A 23,582-nucleotide genomic window follows, 5' to 3' on the forward strand; every position below is an offset into this window, starting at 1 on the left:
TGTAATCAGCCAGTGTACGGTAGATATAATGTATAGGCGCGTTCGAGCTATCCGCCAAAGTATCAACATAGTTCGAAAGTAATAACGCTTGAGATTTTGTTTGAAGTTCCGAAGTGGTCCGGCTATCATGCCCGCTCATGTAAATCTGTTTCTTGCACGGTTGCCGAGGTAAGGGCCCCGTGTGTACATACTGACTGTGTGCTCAACTGCAATTCTTGGCAAAACTTGAGAGGAAGATATCGGCTTGTGTAATCGCGAGAGGGGGGAAAACACAACGACAAAATAATAATCCAGCGCAAACAAAGCGGCGGCGTTTAGCCACAACGCTGGTGCTTATCTGCCGGCCATCGCGGGCAGGTATGGCGAGGCACCTCGCGGCCGAGTCAACATCACGGCCTGCAGAAACACTGACACGGCGATATGGCCCCCCCTCCAAAAAAAAAAAAAGGAAGAAGAAGATGAGATCCCCATGGTAGGTTTGTTTTCTTTTAAAAGGGTGACAAGCGAGAATCGGTGTTGTCTCGATGTAAAATGAGAATGCCCAGATAATGATCCGATTGCGCGCGCCCCGATTATGATCTCCTGCGTCGAAATGTTGGGGGATGAAAGGGGACAAACTTCATTGAGAGTTCCACTGGGCAAGGAAAATCCATCAGACATGAAAGTAGCGGAAGTTTTAAGGTCACACGGGCTGGAATGATGTCCGAGTTGGTGACTTCATTGGTTATTGGTTAAACACACAAAACAAACCGGCTCAGCGCACTGATCAAACCAACTGCCAATACCGTCTGAACTTAGCCACGGTCCCGAGTGCCAAATCATCCAAGTTATGTCGACAAAGTTGCAGACTTTTCTACTCTAGAGTAATCTATAAAATGGTTTGTCAGATTGAACTTAACTGATTGTGTCTCGATAATCGAATTCTGTCATGACAATCACAGTCTGTGTACGCTACAAAACTCCGGTGTTGAATTAGTGTTAAAATAACACCCTTGAAATCGATATTAAAAGAGTTAATTTTGTATTCATGTTTTGATTTCTTCAGGATTTCGAAAAGTATAACAGACACAAGAAGTAAATGAAAAACACCTTAATAATAAAATCCAAGATAGCAGAGGATTCCCAAAGACATGCGGCTGGAACCCAGACCCCCTGTAGAGGGACCAAGGGCGTGTAGACGTTGTTGAGTGTCCCGACTACACAGGTCAACAATCGAGAAAAGGATTGCCAAAAAAGTACTGTTTGTTGCAGGCACACCAACACTTTTTATTATATCATAGTACAATTATATCATCAGATCTGCTCAGTTTGTGGCCATGAAATGGGACATACGGCGTAAGCGAGTGTGAGCACCGGAGTCCACGACCACGAGCGCGGCAGCACGACTCGACGCGTACCGCTCAGCGGGGCTTCACTTCCGTCAGTGATCGCCGACCGCGCTGCGGTCAGGTTTGTCAGGGTACACGGCGCAAGGCACAACTGTGGCCAAGTAATTTTGATATTTTTCTCTCCAGAGCGCAGTCTGCTGTAGTCATCCGAGGGCGATAGCTGCACGGTGAGCTTGCTGAGAGGAGCGGCAGTCTCTGTCCAGCCGCTCATCCCAACGCAAACAAACCACCAATGGGCAGTCCTTGTTTCCGCAGGAGCCCGGTCACGTGGTGGCTTCATTAGCGCGGCTGTCCAATCAGCGTCAACCCGCTGCTCGCCTGTGGACCTTTCGAAGCTGTGCGTGTGTTGTATCGATGTCCTTCACTCGAATGAACGCTCTCCGCACGGGTACGTGCGCTCACCAAACTGTGGCGACGATACAACAGCGAGACCACCCATCCGGAGCGCACATAACACAATCCACTGGGTTGACAGCCAAGGTGTATTTCAGAAACTGTCTCCCCGTCTGGTCCCCATGACACTGCGATCCCTCGCAGTACGGTCCACGCCACCGGATCCTTAAAGCGCTGTGCTCTCAGAGAGCATGGAAGTTCCACTGTCCGAGTCGTAACAGAAAGCCTGGAGTGGGATCCTTTCTTTTGTACCGTGCACCGACCAGATTTGTCCCATCTGCAGCAGCAGTCGGCCGGGCGCAACATTCAGTTGTATTTTTAAACGGCTGTCAGTTCTCCACGCCAGCTGGCAAAGACAAGAACATTATTCTCCACTTCTAGTACCGAACTGACGGTAATGCAGGTTCGATGGTGAACTCATTTTGTGCACGGAGTTAACACTATCGCTGTCCCTGTCTTTCATCCAGGTTTTAGTTGTTTCGGACTGTCATACACACGGATATAATACAGCGAGGCGTGTAACTACTCAAGGACCCAAGCGTGGTCGCCGAGTACTCCAGTGGGTGCCTCCACCTCTTTTCCCGGGGAAATAGGTGCTGGTGTGGTGTGTGTTTGGTGGAAAGAGAGGCGGCAAATCTACAGACTCTTCGGATGATCATGTCGGCGATCACCCTCTCGGTCTACCCGAACGACCAGGCCCCGGAGAAGCGCCGGGTGTCGTGCTGTGTAGGATGCGGGGGACAGATACAGGACCAGTATATACTCCGCGTGGCCCCGGACTTGGAGTGGCACGCCGCCTGTCTCAAGTGCGGGGACTGTGAGGCCTACCTGGACGAGACCTGCACGTGTTTTGTACGGGACGGCAAACCCTACTGCAAGCGCGACTACCTCAGGTAAGGCCATGAGTTCGTTGAGGGGTGCAGCCCCCACAACCTCCTCTTGTAAGTCTCGGGGAAGGTGAAGCCTTCCCGTCATTTAAAAACTAAAGCTCATTCACTAACCAACTCTTTTTTTTTTCTTTTTAACGTAAAGACATCAAGCGAATACACCGAACATTTGCATGCAAACTTATCTAATTACGTAACAAAATGATACCGCGCGTTGACTTCACAATTAACCTAACTTTGGTGAAGAAGCTTTTCCATGGCTGGTCAGATTCACCCGGAGTAACCATACGTACGGAGCGATTTAATTCTGTGCTTGTACACCAGTGTCCAACATATGTCTAGACCTTTTAAATAAACTGGATGATCTTTTTGAAATATTGTGTTCAACCATGTTGGCGCAACCCTTCAACATTTCATAGTTTACGTTGTTTATGCTTGCCACGGTGTATCTCACAATCTCTTTTTCAATTCCCAGTTTGATGCACTGTGAGTCACGACTTCTTGACACTTATGCTCGAGGTATTTTGGGGTTGCCTTTGGAAGACAAGGAAGAATTTTTTTTCCGACATAAACGGGATCAGAAATCAAAACCTCTGGTCGGCGACGATACACTTTACCTACTGAAAAAAGTCTGGTATTTTACTCCCAAAATCGGGTTTTTTTGTGGGGAATGCTCGAGTCCTTTATCGGTTTGGCGGTGCATTTGGCACTGTGTCTCATACGAAATGTTATCATTTACTAGTTTTATCATTCTCACACTGTGGACAATTGGCGTATAAAGACGCACGCAACGCCAATGTTGTGAAAGGCTGTTTTCTTGAAAAAAAAATTGTCTTGGGAACGAAAATGTTTTGTTGTGATTTCGAGAGCAGTACTGCATGCACATCACGACTTCCTTTACTAGCTTCCGAAACTTGTTAATCCTCGGTCAAACATTATCCAACCACCAAAAAAATTCCTCTCTGTGCAGCAAAGAAAACAAATATTAACTCAAAATAATTTTCTCAAGGCGCAAGTTGGGACGTAGCTCTTTGAGGAAGAGTAACAGCCGGCCAGAAATTTGACAAAAATCGGTGCGTGTTACCCCTTCCAAAACGTTCCCGTTAGGGGCATGGTAAGGAGTAAGACAAACCCGTAACTGTGCCGTTCGGGTTTTTAATAACGGAGGCACGTTTCTAAAATAACCAGATTACACCTGGTTTTATTGTACGTTTTACAGGCTGACAGGAGGTATTGGTGGGTGTCATCGACAAAAGCAAGATAAAATAAGCGCTAACAGCGGCAGATCGTGTATGCAATTTTGTGGAACTTCTGAAGTTCTGGTCGGATTGTTGTGGCTTGTTGGGCATCCCTAATTGGCTGATTATATAAATATTTTGAAAGCCAGTCGGTTGACACCATGAACGCCCAACAATACTGGGGATTTCTTAGGCGCTAACTCCAGCCCCCCCCCCCCGTCTGGCTTTTCATCTCCACCGCTCGTTGTAAAATGCGGGACCCTTCTCTTTTCGAAGACGGTCCCTGATCCGAAGTGACTCCCTTGTTCTCTTTTGTCTTCTGATTTTGAGAGTCGCCCATTCAGCCGTTGGGCCGATTGACAGTTTGAGTGGGGCTTGTAATTAGCGGGTCTGCGTGCAGCAAATAAAAAAAAAAAGAAGATGCGTGTGGAAGCGCGGCGCCCCTGGCACGGTGCTTGTTGTAAGGCGGTGATTCTTTCCTGCTGTGGGGGAAAACTGTACATGTATGATTTACATGTTCTCTTGCAGACTTTACCCGGAGAATAGACAAAAGTTCCACCAACTGCATCAAAACTCCCCTCTGCTTAAAGGCCAAATTCAGTTGCTCCAATGGACAGTGTTCGCTTGATTCAATTTTTCCTGATTGAGCCAATGGGAACCAAGTTTGTAGTTGAGGAAAACATTTTGTTTTGTGTGAGTGTTAGTGTGTGTGTTATATGCTCTCCCCGGGGAAGTCGCCCAGGGTTTTGATGATGTTTCTTTGTCGAATTTCGATAGCAAACCGAATTAGGCCACAGTCGCTCTGCCGTCGGGGTTGGCGTCCTTTTCTCTTGCATAGTTCGCCCGTGCCGGGCGCTCATTGTGTCTGTACACGTCCTGTTCTGCAAAATTAGCGGATGGGGGAAAGTTCTTTGCCTCCCGGTCTAAAGAGGTTTAATTTATTTACGTCAATTGGGGGATACATTCCAGTTTTATATCCACAGACATAATTTTTATTTCGATGCGGGGACGGTTGCCGGTGACAAAAACAATAAGCTGGGTTAGTCGGAGAAATTTGCGGATGCGAAATGTTGAAAGTTTTCTCAATTTCGAATTCTTGTTTCAAGGAGTAACTGTCCAGTGGGAAACAATTTACATATTTTTTACATAGATAGGAACTCTGAAAACATCTCTTGAGGGCATTGTGGAAGTGATTTTGATGATAGCGCCATGAGTCTCAGAGTAGTTTGTGTGATGATCCACTTTGTAGTGGCTTCAGGATCCTTTTTTCTTAACACTTTGGAAAAATTGGCCACCCCGGCGAGGCTGAATTGGTGAAATTTTGTGATTCGGCGTTTTATCATGGAAACAACCAGTTCCATCTCAGTTTGGAGGCTTCTGTGGGGGTTGGGTGGCAGTCATCCACGCCTGATCCTGTTTGAATTCTGCTGAATTAAGTGGGAGAAGACCTCTCCGCCACGGCCAAAACAGCACTGACTGAGGCCGGGGTTTTTGCCATAAAATTTTACAATATTGTGCACCCACCCCGCACGGGGGCATCGTTACGACAAGCGGGCAAGCCTCAATTTTCGGCGTGTATCCGTCACAAGGTTTTATTGCCTTCTCTTAACGAGGGGGAGCCCGCTCGGGACACAGGAAACTCCAACCTATCCGCCGTTCAGAAGTGTAACGGGAAAACAAGTTAAACATCGACAGCTGTTTACGCTGCGGACGACAGGACGGGAACAGTTCACTTATTGCATTTTTTCCTGCAATCAAATTACCACAGGGGTAATGCAGTTTTTGGGGGCCGATGCCAGTTTTGAACTTCTTTTCCGCACTGATGGTATTGTTGTGCGGTTTTCTGCCAGCAATTTCTTTTCAGCATTGTTGGTTTTAAACTGCGGTCGTAACCCTGTGGACAAACTTAAGTCAAATGATGACGTAAAGAACAATTTTTGTTCTGTTCGATGCCATAACGAGCCTCTTGTGAAAACACTTTGGTTATAGCGAAAGTTGTGTGTGTGAAGTGCGTGTAGATAGTCTCGTGTCTTTGTTTCGTGATCGCTTCATCGTAACCCGACAGGTACTGAAGTCTGAAGTGGGGGCTGAGGGCAAAAAATTGGGGATGCAGCTGTAGGCAAGTCACGCTCGGCTCGGCAGGGCTCGCGAATCGGTTTCCCCGTGTGCTCCCCCTACCCCCAGTAGTCTGGGTCAGGAATGCCGAGAGTCGTCCTCGGCTACAACACAATAAACGGCTTCCAGTAAGCTCCAATTCAGGATTTGCTCGGTAAAAAAAAAGGAGCTAGTGCTAAATGCGGTCGCGGTTGTTGCGCCCATTGTTGGTTGTTGGGAATACTTCATCACTTCCATCCGTAATAGCGTCGGCTGTCTGTGTCCTTGAACCGTTGGGTGAAAAAAGTTCGGAACGGAGACACTTGTTTCAAAACGGCCGACACTCAATCCCTACATGTACGCGGCCTGAGAATTTTTATTCGTGGTGAAAGATAATGTCATGAGGATTATGGAAAGTTCATATTATGACAATACAGTTTTACGGGGCTTTTTTGTAAGTAGTCTATTTGACGTTGAGGCACTTATGAAAACAGTTACGAAGACGAATCCGGTTGTTTTCTCCTTTTTCTTTTTTCAACTGTACCCTTTTTAAGGAAGACGCATGTGCGATTATCGAAGATGTGTTTTTGTGTACAATGATCAGTCATAAATATTTAGACATGTTTTTATTAGATGGGCCCCCGTCAAATTTACACGTTGATTAAATTGTGTGCCGGGCGGCAGCGTGCCGTGAAGTGTGGTAGCGTGATGAGTGATCGGTGTGGGTTGAAGCTGCCCCACGGATGAAAACACCGGGAGGAGAAGTACAAATCCCAGTTTTGGCCAAGCTTTCAGCAATGATGAAAGTCTGCCATTGCCAGTGAAACACCAGGGCTCCGAAACAATAAATAAAACAAGAGGTTGAGACACCCAGCCTAAAGGGAACCAATTAGGAAACTTCCATGGCGCGACCGTGGTAATTTTGGCGCGCTTTGGTCGAATGAGAAAGGATTAAATTTTCTGATTTCAACCAGCTTTTTTGCGGACTGGTCACTGAAGCGTGGTAGACCCGTCGTTGTTACGGGCATTACGGCTGAACTGCTTGCAAATCTTATGTATTCAAATAAAATGCCATTGTCTGCGTTCATATGCATCAACCATTTCAGCTTTCCTCTGTGGGCTTTCGTGAACCACTGTGCCAAAACAACCATTGGCAAAGATTCTGAACACAGTCTATCAGAACTGAACCGGACATGCATCTTTAATAATTGACAAAGAGAAGACAAGCTGTATACATGTCGATATTTGTGTCAGATCGTTGTAGAAAATGGTTTGTTGTTCCAAGGGGTCCGGTGGTTTTAACCGAAATCGAGTTGGCTCATGGCACCGTAGATGTAATCATGATCACGCGCTGCTCACTGGAGAAACTGCCGGCTCCACACGATGCGGCCATTTACTCCTCCCCCCCCCCAAAAAAAAGAGAAAGAAAACTGGAGGGGAAAAGCATCCCATCGCCTGGGCATGTTAATCACATCTGTCGAAGTGCTGCCGTCTGGTGCCTCACCGGGAGAAGCGAAGGAGGGAGAGGTGGGGGGGGGGACGCTGGGCTGGCGGTCGAGTTGCGTGAAAAAGACGCGCTTAGCCACTTCGCGCCTGTAGACGTGACGAGCTATCCCTGCGATTAATTAGCAATCCATCCGCCAGTCCCGCAATCCACGGCGAGGTTCTATTACATGAGGGATCCCTCCTCAGCGGGCCCCCCAAATTATGAACGATGATGCGCTCAAATTGGGACATGCTTCGTGCTGGACCGACAGTGCATCTTTGAAAAAAAATGACACAGAATCGATGTTTTCGTTTGACTTTGTTCTCATTGCGTTCTTCTCCGGGATATCGGTGTCGTATACTGAACAATTTCATTGAAGCCTTCACGTCCTGCAGCTGAAAAACTTAATCACCTTGAATGAAAAATACAAGTACTATATAGAGTTACTGAAATGTAATATTCTGGCCTATTATAATGAGCCGACTTTGCCCCGTTTCGTGTACGATTCCGTAAGCTAAATGTAGGTTGTTTAGCAATCGAATTTGATTTGTTTTTCTCTTCGCCGTGTGCATATAAGACAACTTTGTCTTCAGCAAAGGACTTACTGGGCAGCGGCAAACGCAGCAAGTTTTGTTAAAATTTATTGATGCTTTCTCAACTCTCGGGTTTTGCCTTTGGCCATCGTTTAATGTATTTTTTGACAGTACATGTAGAGCCCAGCTTGCGTGGCCGGTGTGCTGGAGGCACACGTGAATATTGGGTTCAATCCTAGCCGTGTCGATGGTCCATTTTCAAACGTCTTTTTTTCTTTGGATCAACCTGTTCAGCGTGTAAACGGTCCATGTACCTGCGTGCCCTCGGGGTTAAGTCTTTGCGTACAGGCTTCGAAACCGAATCCGTGTGGATTTTGTAGGATGTGCACTTTTCATTTCACAGCCGTTTGTTCGAAAAACTCTGGAAATATATTTTTTTTTGCAGAAAGCGACCACGCTTTGTTAGGACCGGGGGATCACCTTTGTCTAAGGACTAGTTTAGAGGAAAGGCAAACTTTGCGTGCGTGCAACTGACAAGCTTGAAGTTCGTGATGGCTTCAGCAAAGATACTGTCGTTATGGTAGACGAGGTGTGTGATTTGTTGTGATACCGAAAGAGCGCGAGTTCGTTGTGCATTTAAAGTTAGACTTGGTGCCTAATCAGCAAACTTTATCAATGCTGTCTGTATGTGTACACAAACAGGCTGTTCGGAACCAAATGTGCCAAGTGTGGCCAGAGCTTCGACAAGAACGACTTCGTCATGCGGGCCCGGAACAAGATCTACCACATCGAGTGCTTTCGCTGCGTGGCCTGCAGCCGGCAGCTCATCCCGGGGGACGAGTTCGCGCTCCGGGAGGACGGCCTGTTCTGCAAAGCGGACCACGAGATGCTGGAGCGCAGCGGGTGTGGCGGCGCGGGGGACGGCACCGTCGTGGTAAGCAGCAACGGCCCACCTAACAACAACAACAATGGAAACCATCGAAACTACATGAACGGTAGGCACATTTTCTTTTTGTGTGTGGTGGTGTTTTTTTTTTCGAAGTGCAGAGAGCGGGAAAGTTGGAGCTCGTCAGATGGAGATGAAATTGCCTTGTGTATGCACACGAGTAGAGGAAATATCATGAGTCATTGTCTGGTGCGCTGGCTGCCCAAACCGCACGTTATGCTGTTGCCATGGTGTTAAACGTACGAAGAATGTTGTGTAATTGCCCATTGTGTAGGCGTTTAAGGCGGCGAAAAACCACCTATTTTCCACAAGAAATAATGACGGGTATACCAGTTTTTGGCGTTGGCCTGCGTTTGCGATGTCGCTCCACATCTGGTGCAGGAAAGATCAGTTCGGCGATACCGCAAACAATACCAGACTTAGCGTGCGAATCAATCATGTTGGCAACTGGCTAGGAATGAAGGGTGTATTTTGTAAACACCATTGAAACGTGACGTCGTACGTGCTACCGATGGACAGGTACCGTCATGAACATTTTTTTGTTTTCGTGGAAACGTCATTACTCGTCTATAATGTGCTTGCAATCAACATTTTTTTTTAAACTATTGTCGAGACATTTTAGTTTTTTTTTATCTTGATATCATTTCGAAAAACATGAAATAAACACACTGCACAGAGGAATGCAAGAGTTGAAAACGGACTACGTTTAATTTCTTTCACGATAATTAAAATACCTATTTCACACTCTTACCTCCGTAAGAAAATTAGTGGGTAAAGTATTGTAAAATTGTTCTTTGAAAAAACAAAACAAAAACAAGTGAATGCGCCAAATGGTTCAGCAACCCTAGAGAAATGTTCACACTGCAAAAGATCGTTTACCCTGGAGCCTCCGTGTACAATTTGAAACGGGGTTTCGACTTGCCAAAGTCAACATGTCAGTGCCGATTGGAGATGTTCTGTCGGGAGGGAGGACCGTCTTTCATGAATATTTTATGAGCGACGAATGGCCGGTGATAGTGATGTTCGCGTCGCATCAACGTTGCGGGCGCTTTCGAGCAGTCGCACCAGATGCATAGTGGGCCGTGTACGCTTTAACAAAAATTTGGATGTCAAACGAAGAAATGATGGAGCATACGAACTCAACGAGTTTATGTAAGGGGTTTAGAATTATTGTAATCATCTGCTGAACCATGTCCATAATTCAGCAAACTCGCAGCAACGATTGAAAAAAAAATCGATACTTATTAACAAGCTGACCTTGTGTCGGCAGTCTGCACAAAGTCAACAACCAGTGCGACTGAGCTTAACCGCTGATGCCACAGAAATGGATGTGGTCGGAAATCAGCGGACATGTATTCGGTTTGATTAAAATCGATTCTTATGTATCTTGGTACAAGAACTTGCTTTTTTAAGTTAGATTTGCTGTTGAACGCAATTTCGCCTTTCTTTACTCTGAAAGTGTGAAAATAGGATTGTCCCCAGATGATAAATAACTTCCTTGTGGATTTTCGCACGGTTACAAGAATCTGTACAGATTTATTAAGCGTCCTTAGACCGTTAGCGATGTTAGCCGTCCGCGAGGCCGTCAATTAAGTGATGTTTGCCTTTGTTTTCTCCCAGCATCTGTTCAACTGTGATTGGTTTTAATCAGTCATTTTGATTTTCTCGGGAGTACCTTATATTACCCTCTTTGGGGAGTAGGGAGAAGGGAATCTGTTAGCCCTGCAGATGTGTATGTGGTCCAGCGATTGTTCATAGGGACCAAAGCCGTTCGTTATCGAGCCCTTTGTCCGTGCCTATAATCAAAGCAATCAAAAATGTCACCATTATTCCATCATCAAACACACACGGGCACGGTCATCTACAATTTCCAATTCCGCATGCGAGCGGGTTCCCCCCGTCCTCTGTATTCGTTCGTTCGGTGTTTTTTTTTTCCTCCGTCATCTTCGCCGATGGAACGGCTGCCTTGCCCGGGCCACCTGAGGCCCGATTTAGCCCGTAGCGTGACCCACTCAAAAGAACTTGGGCTATCCGTGAGATTGTCAATTGCGGAGTAGGGAGACCGCGGCCAATATGTCGCATAATCTTTACCGCACCGCACGCCAGCAATCGCCCCCCCCCGTCGAAACTCCAGTACACATTATTTACATCCCACCGACCAATTTTTTTTCCCCTTCTCCATTGCGCCGTTTTGTGAGGAGTTTTTTGTGCGTGTGGAGCGCTTGGCCTTGCCCGTTCAGGACGGGGATGAACGGGGGGAACTCAATCACGTCGGTGGGTCCATGCAGCATATGGGGGGGGGCTTGCACAATGACGCTCTGGCAGGCCTGACATCCCTTGGGAGATAGACGGCCAATTATCAGTCACCGATGTCGGTTTAATCGCATCAAACCAATACCGCTTGATGATCGCTCGCATAATCGTATGTATAATATCTACAGCCATGTTCGCGTGTACACATCAACAAAACAATATAAATACGAGCGAGAAAATTACGAGTATTTCGTCCGGCATAATTATGAATTCCTGGAAGCCTTCATCTAACGAGCTTTATTTTTTGACATCCGCCATTCCGCCATTTCCACGTATTTTGAGTTTGAATGAAATTTCATGTTTTGATCTTCTAAAGTGCAGTGGTTTTTCTTCTCGTCATTGTTGCTGAAATAAATTAATACGGGAGATTCACAAGAGTGCGCCTTCACGAGTTTGCAACGCGTTGACCAATCACAGAGCGCAAAATCTGTCGACAGTTCCAACGCGCATGTGATCGGTCAACGCGTTGCAAACTCTTGGAGGCGCACTATTGTTAAACGCCCGTGTTGTAAGCGTTGAAGTCATTATTTGGGTAGCTGAGGCCTTGCATGGTGTAAAGCCTCTTGTTTGTGTCAGAAGGTGAAGAAAAAAGACTTTCATTAAAGCTTGATGCAACATAGAGTGAGCACGGCCGCGTTTCTGGTGCATGTACAGTACATGTATGCCGTTTGAACAACATGAGTTGGTAGGGTGTTTGAAACGGACCGGATAAAGGCTAGTTATAAATCAGCTGCGACTTTCCCTCCCTGGGAGGTAAGAAAGTAATTTAGGACAAAGGCAAACAAAGGAACCACGTGCAAGTGAATCTCGTTGCGCACTTGGTGCGCTGTTTTGTGCGCATGTCGTCTGCTCCCAAATCGAATCGAGCGACACGGCCCATCGCATGATGTAAAGTACAGGCCTCTACGCGCCTTGCCTTGCCAGATTATACAAGTATTCTTGTACTTTTGTATCGGACGATCTGCAAATGAGAAAGTTCACATCGCTCTCGAGTGCAGAGACGCGGGACCACTTCATGACTCCGAGCAGACAACAGCGGTGGGGAGACACCGTATACTAGCGGAGACTTGAGCTTTCAAACCCCGAGTATTTGGAGGCTTGTTGGAGGACCTCCCTGGCATCTGTTTACTCGTTCGGTCCTGCTTGGAGGATGTAGGTCGAAACGCGCCTTTAACCACGACGAGCGGTCTAGACACCACCCTCTCTCTCGCGCCCCCCCGGGGGGGGGGGCTCGTTCGGTATACGGCAGGTCGTTTCCCACGGCCTCTTCGCCGCGCGTGGTGCTCGCGCGGCTTGCGGGGATGATGACGCAGGGCAAAGCTGTTTGAACCAGGGGGACGTACACCCTTGGACGGCGTTGGATGGTCATCGACCGCCAATCCAGTGTTTGTCCCTCTCACTGCCGTGTGCCTTGTGCACGTTACTGCAAATTTGAATAGGTAGTATGGAAAGTACATGTCAGCGACATTGCCCTTTTTCATGCACAGATTTGACCCATGTGTCCTTCAAGCATGTAACGTTTGAAGTAAAACACGAAATGAATTCTCAATGTTTGCTACGGAGATTGTTCATTGTAGGTTGCTATTATACACGATCCGTACCACCCAGTGGGGATATTCGATACTTAGGACTCGAGGATATCTGTAATTTACTCATTGGTACTGTAAAACACGTACCCCGTTTGCTGCTTACATAATCATCTTCCCGCCTTCGATTGGGGGTTTCCACTCGACCCCAATCGGGGGATGCCCCCTTCATCACATATTCTCCGGTCGGGGGTAGGGAGGCTGAGGAGGCCTCATCCTGGAGTGGCTGTTATTATTATAGCATCATCCTTCAGTGGACAACTGACACCGAGGGGGGCCTAATTGGCGATCGTGAGCCGTTGGGCGGTGGACTTTATTCCCAATTAGGCCGTTCTCGATTGGTTCTTGACGCGCTGCGCCTCGCCGGCGTGTCTGGGTTCGTGTGTCACGACATTGGAAACACAATTCACTCGATCGTTGGATGCTAATCAAAAAACTACGAAGGCCGCCGACCGACCCTGGACGTTACAATCGCCACGAATTAACTTAAACGCTGAGATAAGCAAACCGCACATCTAATTAAATGTAGATATGCTTTGTTCTCAAGTTCTTCTACAACTGCATTCATCGTCTACTGTATTCCTGTGTAAAGAAACCCTTTAATGCTCTCCTTTATTTATTGTTTTTCATCTTGCATTCAAAGTCGTGCTCAGGAAGGTGTAATGATGAGGTTGCAGAGTTTGTAAAATGCAACCGGTGTGTCACTGTAATATTGAGGCTGTCCTCTCTTTCGAACTGCATTGTAAACTTCAAGCAATGAGCTTGCTTGGGTACCTTCGGCTTTTTTGTTCCTACCATGCAATCGTTGCGGTTAAATATCCGCGTGTCACGGCGCGGTACACGGTAAACACGTCGTCACGGCAACTGCAAAAGTTAATGAGCTCAACTTGCTGAATCAAATCCCAATTTACCTTCAGAATCGGGTCAGTTTGTATTGGAGCCGATTTTTTTTTTTAGAATTTCTGGGAGGCCTCATCATCCTCTCGCAGGACGTGATGAACGCATCGTGTCATCATCGGCTTCATCAAGAATTCACCCGAGACGGTTGTTTGTGCTGTCGCTTCCATTGTCTTCTGAAATATAAAAGACCTGTTCCACTCGACCAGGCTGGGGGAGGGGGTTAGCGAAGGAGTAAGTATAAAAAGCAGGCCACTAGCCAACGGAAGAACATTTATAATTCATTGTGGTTTGGGAAGAGTGCTGGCGATGTGCGGGGTTTGTGAGACACGATCGTCTCGCCTCGATCTCGGCGAGTTCGTGGGGGGCTCGGTGTCCGTCACGCATCGTTTGGCCCGCGCTTGCGTTGGCGAGGCTGAGCCAACATTTTCCCCCTGATTGGCTCCGTCAAGCGCACGGTAGAACGAGTCCCCGCGGACTTAAAGAACGACCGCGGAAGAGAGACCGAAGGGGAAGAGTCGGGGAAAACAAACGAGACCTCCTCTGTGCAGAAGGGGGGAGGGGTGGTGGCTGTAGTCATAGCCATGAAACAAAACGTGTAGACGCCACTCGGGCAGATTTAATAGTCGCCAAAGGTGATACGATACTTCATGTCTTGCCGACCGCTGTATGAAGGCGCGAATCAATTCGAATTTAATAATCAACTCGCCTGACTGCGGATTAACGGGTAGTTCATGTCAGTGAGGGACAGATTTGTCTTCATGATGGCCAATTATCGACAGAATCGGTCATGTTGCTAATGTGACCTTTGACATTAGACAGAGTGCCACCTTTTGCCAGACAGACGCACTGATGACGCTGGTCCCCGTCTTATTGCTGCTTTAAAAACGTGCATTTTTCAAACTCACCCCCTTTACCTAACCTGTACCAATTTGACCAGTAGAGGGCACTACAGGTCAGAAGGCAGAACGCAGTCCAAAGCACTTGTATACTAATCTTATAATAATTGTTTTCTTTTCGGTCACGAAAGAAGATAGGATGCTTGCCACGATCCCCTGTGAGTGGGACTGTTGAACGCATATTAACGCCCATTTCATCGTTGTCTCTCTCTCTCTCTTCTATCTCGGCACAGACGACGACCTGCTCATACCGTCCCCAACGGGGAGGCAGACCCACTCGGAGCCCATGCCCAACCGGACCGTACGCTCGCACGCCCACAAGCCCGAAAAGCCCACGCGGGTGCGCACCGTGCTGAACGAGAAGCAGCTGCACACCTTGCGAACCTGCTACGCGGCCAACCCGCGGCCCGACGCCCTCATGAAGGAACAGCTGGTGGAGATGACGTCGCTCAGCCCGCGGGTCATCCGGGTCTGGTTCCAGAACAAGCGCTGCAAGGACAAGAAAAGGAACCAGCTGATGAAGCAGATGGCGGAGCAGAACGCCAACAAGGTAAGACGCTGGATCTTTGGCAGTTGGCCGGTCAGGGATTATGCATCCATCTCAAGTCCCTTCAAGTCCGATCTCGTCCCTGGCGGTCACTTTATGTCTAGTTTGGCTTCCGATATTAACTCCGATGCAGGAGCGGCAAGGAATCAGTTAATCTCATGTATTTCGTGTTTATAATTTCAGCGTGTATTACATGTTTTCGTGTAGGCTCTGAATTATTTCATTCACTTTCCCTCCCAAACAAGCTGCTCTTCTCTGTGTTGATAACAAAAACATGTCCATGTATCAGAAAATGTGATACTGCATATTGCTTGGAGGCGTTTATTTACTTTTCATCTTTGAAAAAAAAAAAATGCACTCCCGATATTACACACCGCGAAGAATTGACGGTCTTTAAACTTCAGACTTCACTTACTGCAACTAACAATGATTGAAAGCACAACCAAGCACCAGACTGTTCCTCATTAACATACGTAGGCCTATTCAATTTTTTTTAGATATGCAAATAATTCCAATCCCAGGGTGAGAGCAGGTAGCCGTAGGGCGCACTGCTCGTCACCACGGGGACGGGGTTGCGACAAGCCCATCACAAGCTTAGGCCACCGCAAGGCCATCACAAGGCCACCTTAAGTCACCCCCTCTCGAGGCCAAGTTCCAAGCTATTCAAAAGAAATAATATAACAATATCGTTCCTTCGTCACTGTATACCCTGTTAGTTGTGACTGTGTTTGCGACCGGACCTGTGACTGGACCCGTGAAATGTCTTGTAACTGAACTGATGAACCAGCGGCGTGTCCAGCTTTTGGCGTCAGGGGGAGCAAATAATTAACGAGATGGTGTTGGGGAAGAAAACAATTTACCAAAGCCTTTCTCGTGGTCCCGGCATCCTGTTTGTTAGGGGTTTGGTGCTAATCTTTGATAAATATACCGATTACTTTCTTACCTGTGAAGTATTCTTTGTAAAAAAAAAAAAAAAAGGCAGGGGAAAGTTCCCCCTCCGGCTGCATATGCTACTCGTGATGAACTTATTTGACTGTAGCCCTGGTTTGGCGATGACACCATGTAGAATTAAAAATGTCTCTTAGATTCTTTTTTTTTTAATGGTTACTGTTCCGATAGGAGGAACCGATGGTTAAGAGCTCGGCATTACGACCAGCACACACTGGTCGTCTTTCCAGACTGTGGCAAGGTGTTTTTCTATACGATGCCTTTTCTAGTGTCGCGCCTGTCTGCGTTTGCCCGCGTTTGCCCACAACACCTCCAATTGGTTACGAACGGCTTGACAATTATTATTAAATATATCAGCCCTGAATGCACGCCGCACGGTGAGTGAGCATGTTGTCAGCGCAAACACTTATAGGGGCCTTGCGTCCTGTCGAACTTATAGAAATAGCCTTGGCTCAAAAGCCAGTGGGCGTCAATTGTGTTATTGGTCTGAATTAAAACTTGCACATTATGCTGATTGGGTTCTCCAGCTTTGTCGTGTAACGACATTTTGTTGCCAGTGCATGCACCAACGTGATGCCGGCATATACACCTCCCCCTTCAGTCGCTGTAATCTCCGATCCTGAAACCAAACTGCTGATGCCCCAACATGCATATTGTTTCGTCATACGCATGTTGTCGTCATGCCGATTTCAACCATGCTGCCTTGTGTTGGATGGGTTCTAGCACAAGTGATCATGGGGTCATCACCCTGGGCGTATGAAATCGGCTTCTTTGTTTGTAATCGGGAGACGGTGGCCATCTCTCAACGTCGACTCGTCCAAGTTCTTTGACTTTTTCCGATTGGCATGGGACCCGACTTTTCGATACTCCAACTCATAATCGATGGATTTTTCTGGCTCAAGGATCACAACATGATACCAAATTATGCAGAAGTGCGGTCACGCTTTACAGATTTGTTGGGAAAGGGTTCCATCGATTAAAAATATATCTACTAGTATAGTTTCAAATTTGGGGGATATTTTTACGCATTTAATTGCCAGCGGTTCGTTCTCGTTGTCGTGTCCTGACAACCAGCCAACATGATGGCCACGGTGTGACATTACATGTTGAACCGCTTTTAAGAATAAAAAAGAAAGAGAGAAAAGGAGGTGAAGGGAAAAAAATGGTTTTTAACTCTGATCTCAAAATGTGATGTTTACTGTGTCTTCCCCAACTGATCCGTCGCTGCCAGTCATCCGGCGGATATCCGTTTGTCTTGTCTACGTCGAGTTGGCCCCTTCCCCCCCGCCTCAATCTGGCCGACATGAAGTGGAGACTATCACATTCATACCCCGAACCAATCTCTCCACGGAAAGCAATTGATTGCCGTGTGCATACTCGCTCGCTGAGTCAACAAAATGACACAATTATACACCCACTGTAATAATTCGATATGCGGCCGAAGCACAGAGGAGCGAGCTCGCTGGCTGTGTCGTGTCAGAATCCTCCCTCCCCACACACCGCCATCGCACATAGAAAAAAAAAAGATCAAACACAATTTTCGATTGAATAACAAAACCAAAAAAAATGCTACGAAGAAACAACGAGATGGGAGGGGGGAAGAGAGGAAACAAAATAATTGGATGCCCGGAACAGATAGAAGTGGGGCAGACGATAATGACATTATCAGAGCTAGGGAGGAAGGCGGGAACGCAAAACGGCGCGGGAAAAAAACCGCTGAATAATTGAACGAGTTTGATTTGCCACGTGTTGTTTTGGCGCTTGAAATTGACACCGGCGTTGGCTCGGCACACACTTCATTTTTTTTCTATAGTACTTCTTTCAAAGACGGCCTTGTGCGAAGAAGACGAATCCAGAAATAATTCTCTTTCTGGGGGGATGGGCAATGTTTGCCTTGCTGCAAAATTAACGAAAAAAAAAAAACCTAAGCCGCTCGGGGTTCGACCCCTTAATAATTGATAGAGATGTAGAAACTCATTGCATTGACGCGATCACTCAAGGGAAAGGAAAGTCTCGTATTATGCTAATAAAGTGAGCCGGGCCTGTTTTTGTTTCTTCTTTTTTATTTTTTAAGGTTTTTGCTTTGTTTTGTTCGCACACCATAAATTTGTGGAAATGATGCCTCTATACGTATGGCGTACATGTAATTAGAAATTATAATTATTAAAAATTGCTGCTTACTTTTTCGACGTGTAGTCTTTTTGTCTACAGGGTAATTTAGTGTATTAATGCACTTTAAAATCATTGTAATGTATGCTACGGGGAAAAGCATATAACTGAACTGAAAGTAATCATTCAATCTATGACCTCGACGATGCAGAGTTCTTTTAGCACTGTTTGGTAGTTACGACACAAACGACAGTTCAGGACTCTTTTGCTCCCAGCACATTTCAATACAGGTGTTTCCTCCAAGAGTTTGCAACGCGTTGACCAATCACAGTGCACGAAATCTGTCGAGCCAATGCGCGTTTGGAGAGGGTCGACAGATTTCACGCACTGTGATTGGTCAACGCGTTGCAAACTCTTGGAGGCGCACTATGGTCAATCGCCCGTATTACCACCTCCACAGCTCTGCAAAACAGAGTTAATCAGGTCTGTGTTAATGATATTTAGTAGCGGGGAGAGAAGGGGAAAAAGGACGACGATGAAGGCCTGTCGTTGCGTGTTCTGATAGCCCACCCTTCGAGTCCAGCACGGCATATGTTCAATCTCGCGCCGGGAATCGATTTTTGGACAGTGTTTTTACATCCCATCAAAGGCTATGTGCTTAATTGATGCGGCGCTCGAACCCGCTCACTTCAGTACGTCCCTTAGATCGGTCCCGATTTTGAAATTATTACAGCCTAGAGACAGGCACTAACGATTTGCTTTGATTGCCCCCTTGAAAAAAATCTGTGCACTCCACGTGCCCCCTCGGAAAGTTCATCTTACGGTTACGCCCCTCCCCCGCCTTGTTGCTCGCTCGCTTGAGAAGATCCGACTCCTGCGCGATTTATTTTGCATTTGCCTTTCTCTGTCCTCTCTGTGTCTAAAACCAAAGATCCCAAAATCTAAGAGGTCCAAGTTGCTATGAAGATGAACAAAGAAATTGACTGGAGCTGTATTTGAACCTGTAAGTTGTAATTGCCTTCTAAGGGCTTTCTGCCTTCTTTTGGTATACTCGTGGAACTCATAGCAGAATTGTCGATGATCCGTATTTTCTCATGACCTGTATTAGTGTCCCCTTTTGGCAACCGTACATAGCACCTGCAGCAGATCGACACGGATGTATTACTGTGGTTTGGCTGCCAGAATTCAATGAAAAATCCATTAACTAAACTACAACATGCAGGTATAAAAAACAGCATTCACAGAGTGACATGGTTGCCAGAACTATGCCGTATGTTAACCCTTTTAATTCTAATGCACATCCATTTACCGGATCCACAACGGCAGAGTGTGTGTTACTGGGGCCTGACAAGGTCCAATTAAAAGATTAAATCCACAGATGTCCTGGGTCATTTTCAGCGCATTCTCGTAGCAACACCACCAAATCCACAAAAGGTGGTCTTGTTTGCGTTGGGACGAAAACATACGTGCATGTCAGTGCGGGGCTGTCGTGCATTTCATCATGCGCGGGCGGTGACCACGGAAAGAACGTGCTACACGGAATTGGTGGACCGGATCGGAAGAGGTCATCGTGGCGTGAGGCCGCCTACCCGCATGTCCTATCCCCTCCCCTTTACTCCTAGTCATCCGGTCGATCACCAAACTGTAAAGAAGTCGAAAAAAACTCTACAGATGTCTCTAAGGGAGAGAAGCTGTCTCTAAAAAGGGACACATTATTTCGTGACGTGTCCTGCGAGGACGATGGGTACCCGACATGTGACGTCACTGTAGGCAAATTTGTACGGGGCGTTCATAGCTGCGGCTCTTCAATAGCCTGAATCATGCCTGGACCAAAGTCGTAGTGACTATTTTGCGCACGGCTGAAACGCAAAGGCGACCTACCGCAAAGGATCACGGAAGATGTAGCTCACAGTGTAGCTACGTGTATACATATTTTGCAATGAACAATTCAGTCTGTGAATGTTTAACTACTGTGAAATGTTTCCAGAAAGTTCTGATCCACACTTTGCAGTTGGCGGTGTTATTGTGCCGGAGGAGATTACGGGCGCTGTAAGCTCTCAATTGCCGACGGAAATGGCCCTGCGTCGGGGAAAACATGACATGAAAATTCGCATTGTTTTATTCGCGCCAGCGTATGTCGGTACATTAAATAAAACAGCGTTTGGTAACTTTGTTTAGCTCACTTAAAAGGACGTATACAAGCACATCGGAGAATCTAGCTCGGTTGCTGAATATGATTCACGATGACGCTTGAAGGTTTTGTCAACATCAACTAATCGGGACCGAGTTGGCTAGCCGTGCAAGACCGACCCTTACTAGTCAGATTCGTGATGTCTGTTGTGACAGGGGTGGTGTTTCGCTGGTTCTCAGCATCCTCACGCTTTACTATACTATCCGATTACGCTGTGCCTTTAAAGGCAATAATGGAGGTTTGCCTCTCACGGTGCATGCGTGCTCCATCCACAGGGACGCACAGCTTAATTTATGAAAAAAAAAACTACAATAAGTTCAGCAACCACTGGGGTAATTTAATTAGCTGCCAACCGTCTTTAACCTTTCCAAGCCCCAATTTAAAGTCTGCGTGGTATATTTTGTTGCCATAGCCGCCATTCAGTGCTGTGTTGCGTACAGTTATCTTCAAAGCCCATGCATTCGTGGACATCAGTGCTTCTTACGTTCCAATTCATGCCGAATCCCACCGAGAAATAACGAAATCAGCCAACCCTGTTCATTAGATTAGCAATAAGTTATCTCGGTGTTTTAATTGAATTACTGATTTCATTTTTTTAAATCAACCCGCCACGGCTTGGACCTGCGTGCGAATGGCGCCACCATGCGCCGAGCATCGATGCTGCCTCATCTACGCCACACGCGGGCTGGCGGCAACGGGCAAGTCCCTCTTGGCGAATTTCCTCGCTGCGTCCTCGGTTGAATCAACGGCAAGGTCACGCATTATCGCCAGCCAACATGGACACACACAAAAAAACTGTGTAAAATTTAGTGATGATTGTCGGGACCTGCTGCTGACTGAAAAAAAAAAACTTAAGAGCTAGGTGAATATTACATTATGCTCAGACTTGCCGGCGTATTTGCTGCATGAGTAGCATCACGGGCTCTACGACCTTTGTTATTAACCCTCGGGTAAAACAGCGGTTGGCGACATATTCTCTCCCCATTAACGTTAAATATTAAACCTTACGACTGTCTTCCCTTGTGGTTCTTTTAAACAGAACGCTCGAGTTTCGTCTCCTTGCTGCGCAGAAAGCATCTCCGGTAGTTTACTTCATAACAACGGTATTGCTTTCAGGGGGAAAAAAGCCGTTTTCCCGCCGTCAGATTTTGTTCTTCTGGGGACTTGATTCCCCTTTTCCCTTGTCCATACCCACTGATGTGTGTCAGTGAAGCTGTATTTTTTTCTTTCGTAAAAGGAGGGCTGCCCTAAGTATATTTCACCGAGAAACCTGAGAATATAACGAAGCGACGAGGAATTTACGAGCCCGGATTTGTCGGGTCCCTACGGGGCCGTTTGCAGCGAGCTGTGAGCGCTCGGGCTTGCACCGTCCCCCTTCACGCCTCTTGGCAAAGCCGAAGCCTCGTTACGCGACGATTGACGAGCCCTGAGCACCGTGCCCCGTGCCCGTCTCATCGGTGGCGTCAATGAAGAACTCTGCAGTCTGAACGAGCCTTTTGTACTTTTGACTACCCTATGTCCGATTTTTTTTGAAAAATATATTTGGTATGTAGCTTACAACGAAGTAAAGAAATTTAGAGTAAAGTTTACACCTTCATGCCTCCTGCTACGCGTCTTAAACTAGGAGAAACACAAACATTTGAGCGGAGATAGAATCCTCAATTTGATTTATATGTGAACGTATTGCCTCGTCGACTGCCGTTCACTGATCACAACCAGTAGAGGGCGCCACACACGCCTGTTCGTCCCTTCCGAGAGCGAACCCACAATTGGCAGCAACAGGGGGAGTCTCCTCACACAACACTAGCTGTGTGGTTTTTATTTCATTTATTTTCTGTTTTATTTTGAATGTACGAAGTGACTTATACCCCGCCCCCGAGCGGGAGTTGATCTCGGACGATTGTGTGTCTAGCCGCCGGCCAGTACTGCTAATTGACCAAGCTCTTCGCGGCCGCGCCGAGTCAGCGTGCATTAGCGCTCCCTCATGAGTAAGCGCCCACGCTCTCTGTTGAGCCAGTTCCCGAGGCCAGACTAGTCCATATAATTTTCGCAAACACAACTACTCAACCCCAAACTACCCAGCTCAATTAAAGGGGCATCTTCGCACACCTTATGGTCATTAAACACTCATAATCGCCATCGAAATTCTAATTCAGATATTAAGAAAAGTACCCGCACGTAAGCAGTCTTTTCGCAGCTTTTGTTTAAGTGTTTTCTTACAATATGTTGGTACTCTTATAAACCAGTTAAGTGTTCTGTAATCTTTTCGACGGCCTGTAAAGGCAATGGTCCTCAATCCACTTTCAACTAATTGCTGCGGAATGTGCAAAGATCAATATTATTGGTTGGGGGGGGATAGAGTACAACACCGCCATGCGGATGCCGGCAATTCTTCTGAAACGGCGCAATTAGGTTTGGGCTGAGTGCGTTTCTACGGGCGTGGAGATCCACATGGGGATGGAGACCCGCGTCTATATACCTGTACTCCTTAATTCTCTCGCCGTGGTTCAACGGCTCTGGGGCGCGATGCGTGCCCGGTGAAACATTTTCGCGGGTCTCATGTCCGTCTTGATTACGTGTGATACAGCCACACCATATACGCGTTCTTTCGCGAGATACAAAATGTATTGAAAGCCAGTTTTGAAGGACGTGGGTAGTTTTGCTTCTCGCGGCTTGAACGTCTCTGTGCGATAGTGCGCACCTCCGTCGCGACAGGACAGCATGGCATCAGCGTGAGACACGCCAAGAGAGATAGAGAAGGGGAAAAAGTGCACCCTTGTCGTTTGGATGCTCGAAGGCCCGAGGTCTCACGGAGGTTTTTCTTTTTCTGCCTTGCTCTTCTCCCTTCTTTCAAATCTTAATGAAATAATTCCCCTGCCCTTCGGCCTGAGGGGAGCGACGGGATTGGCCAGTCACAACGTCATCTGTGTCCCTCGTGACAACCTCGCGCTCATCCCACCAGAGGCGCGTGCGGAGACTAGACGAGGCGACGGGGTGATGAACATAATGTATGTGGGCTGGAATCCCCTCGGTGAAGGTGGGTCGTCTCGAGGCAGCGTCATCTGTCGTGCGCACGGTATCCCTCGCATGCAATGCACTGATAAATAATGGCAAACCCACCATATAC

General features: G+C 47.1%; 1 protein-coding gene across 1 annotated transcript in view; it reads left to right on the plus strand.

The window, feature by feature from the left end:
* The first annotated feature begins 1,562 nt into the window (after nt 1–1,562).
* The window catches only part of LOC110984125 (insulin gene enhancer protein ISL-1-like), a 41,319-nt gene continuing 19,299 nt past the window's right edge, over nt 1,563–23,582 (plus strand). The window contains exons 1-3 of the mRNA XM_022243956.2: nt 1,563–2,674; nt 8,722–9,014; nt 14,894–15,210. Coding sequence (XP_022099648.1) covers nt 2,433–2,674; nt 8,722–9,014; nt 14,894–15,210 — 852 coding nt within the window. The 5' untranslated portion in view covers nt 1,563–2,432. The remainder of the gene's footprint in view (nt 2,675–8,721; nt 9,015–14,893; nt 15,211–23,582) is intronic.

This window comes from Acanthaster planci, linkage group LG05 (assembly GCF_054643075.1).
Source record: "Acanthaster planci isolate LZ-2023a linkage group LG05, COTS_SCS, whole genome shotgun sequence".
Classification (NCBI taxonomy): Eukaryota; Metazoa; Echinodermata; class Asteroidea; order Valvatida; family Acanthasteridae; genus Acanthaster; species Acanthaster planci.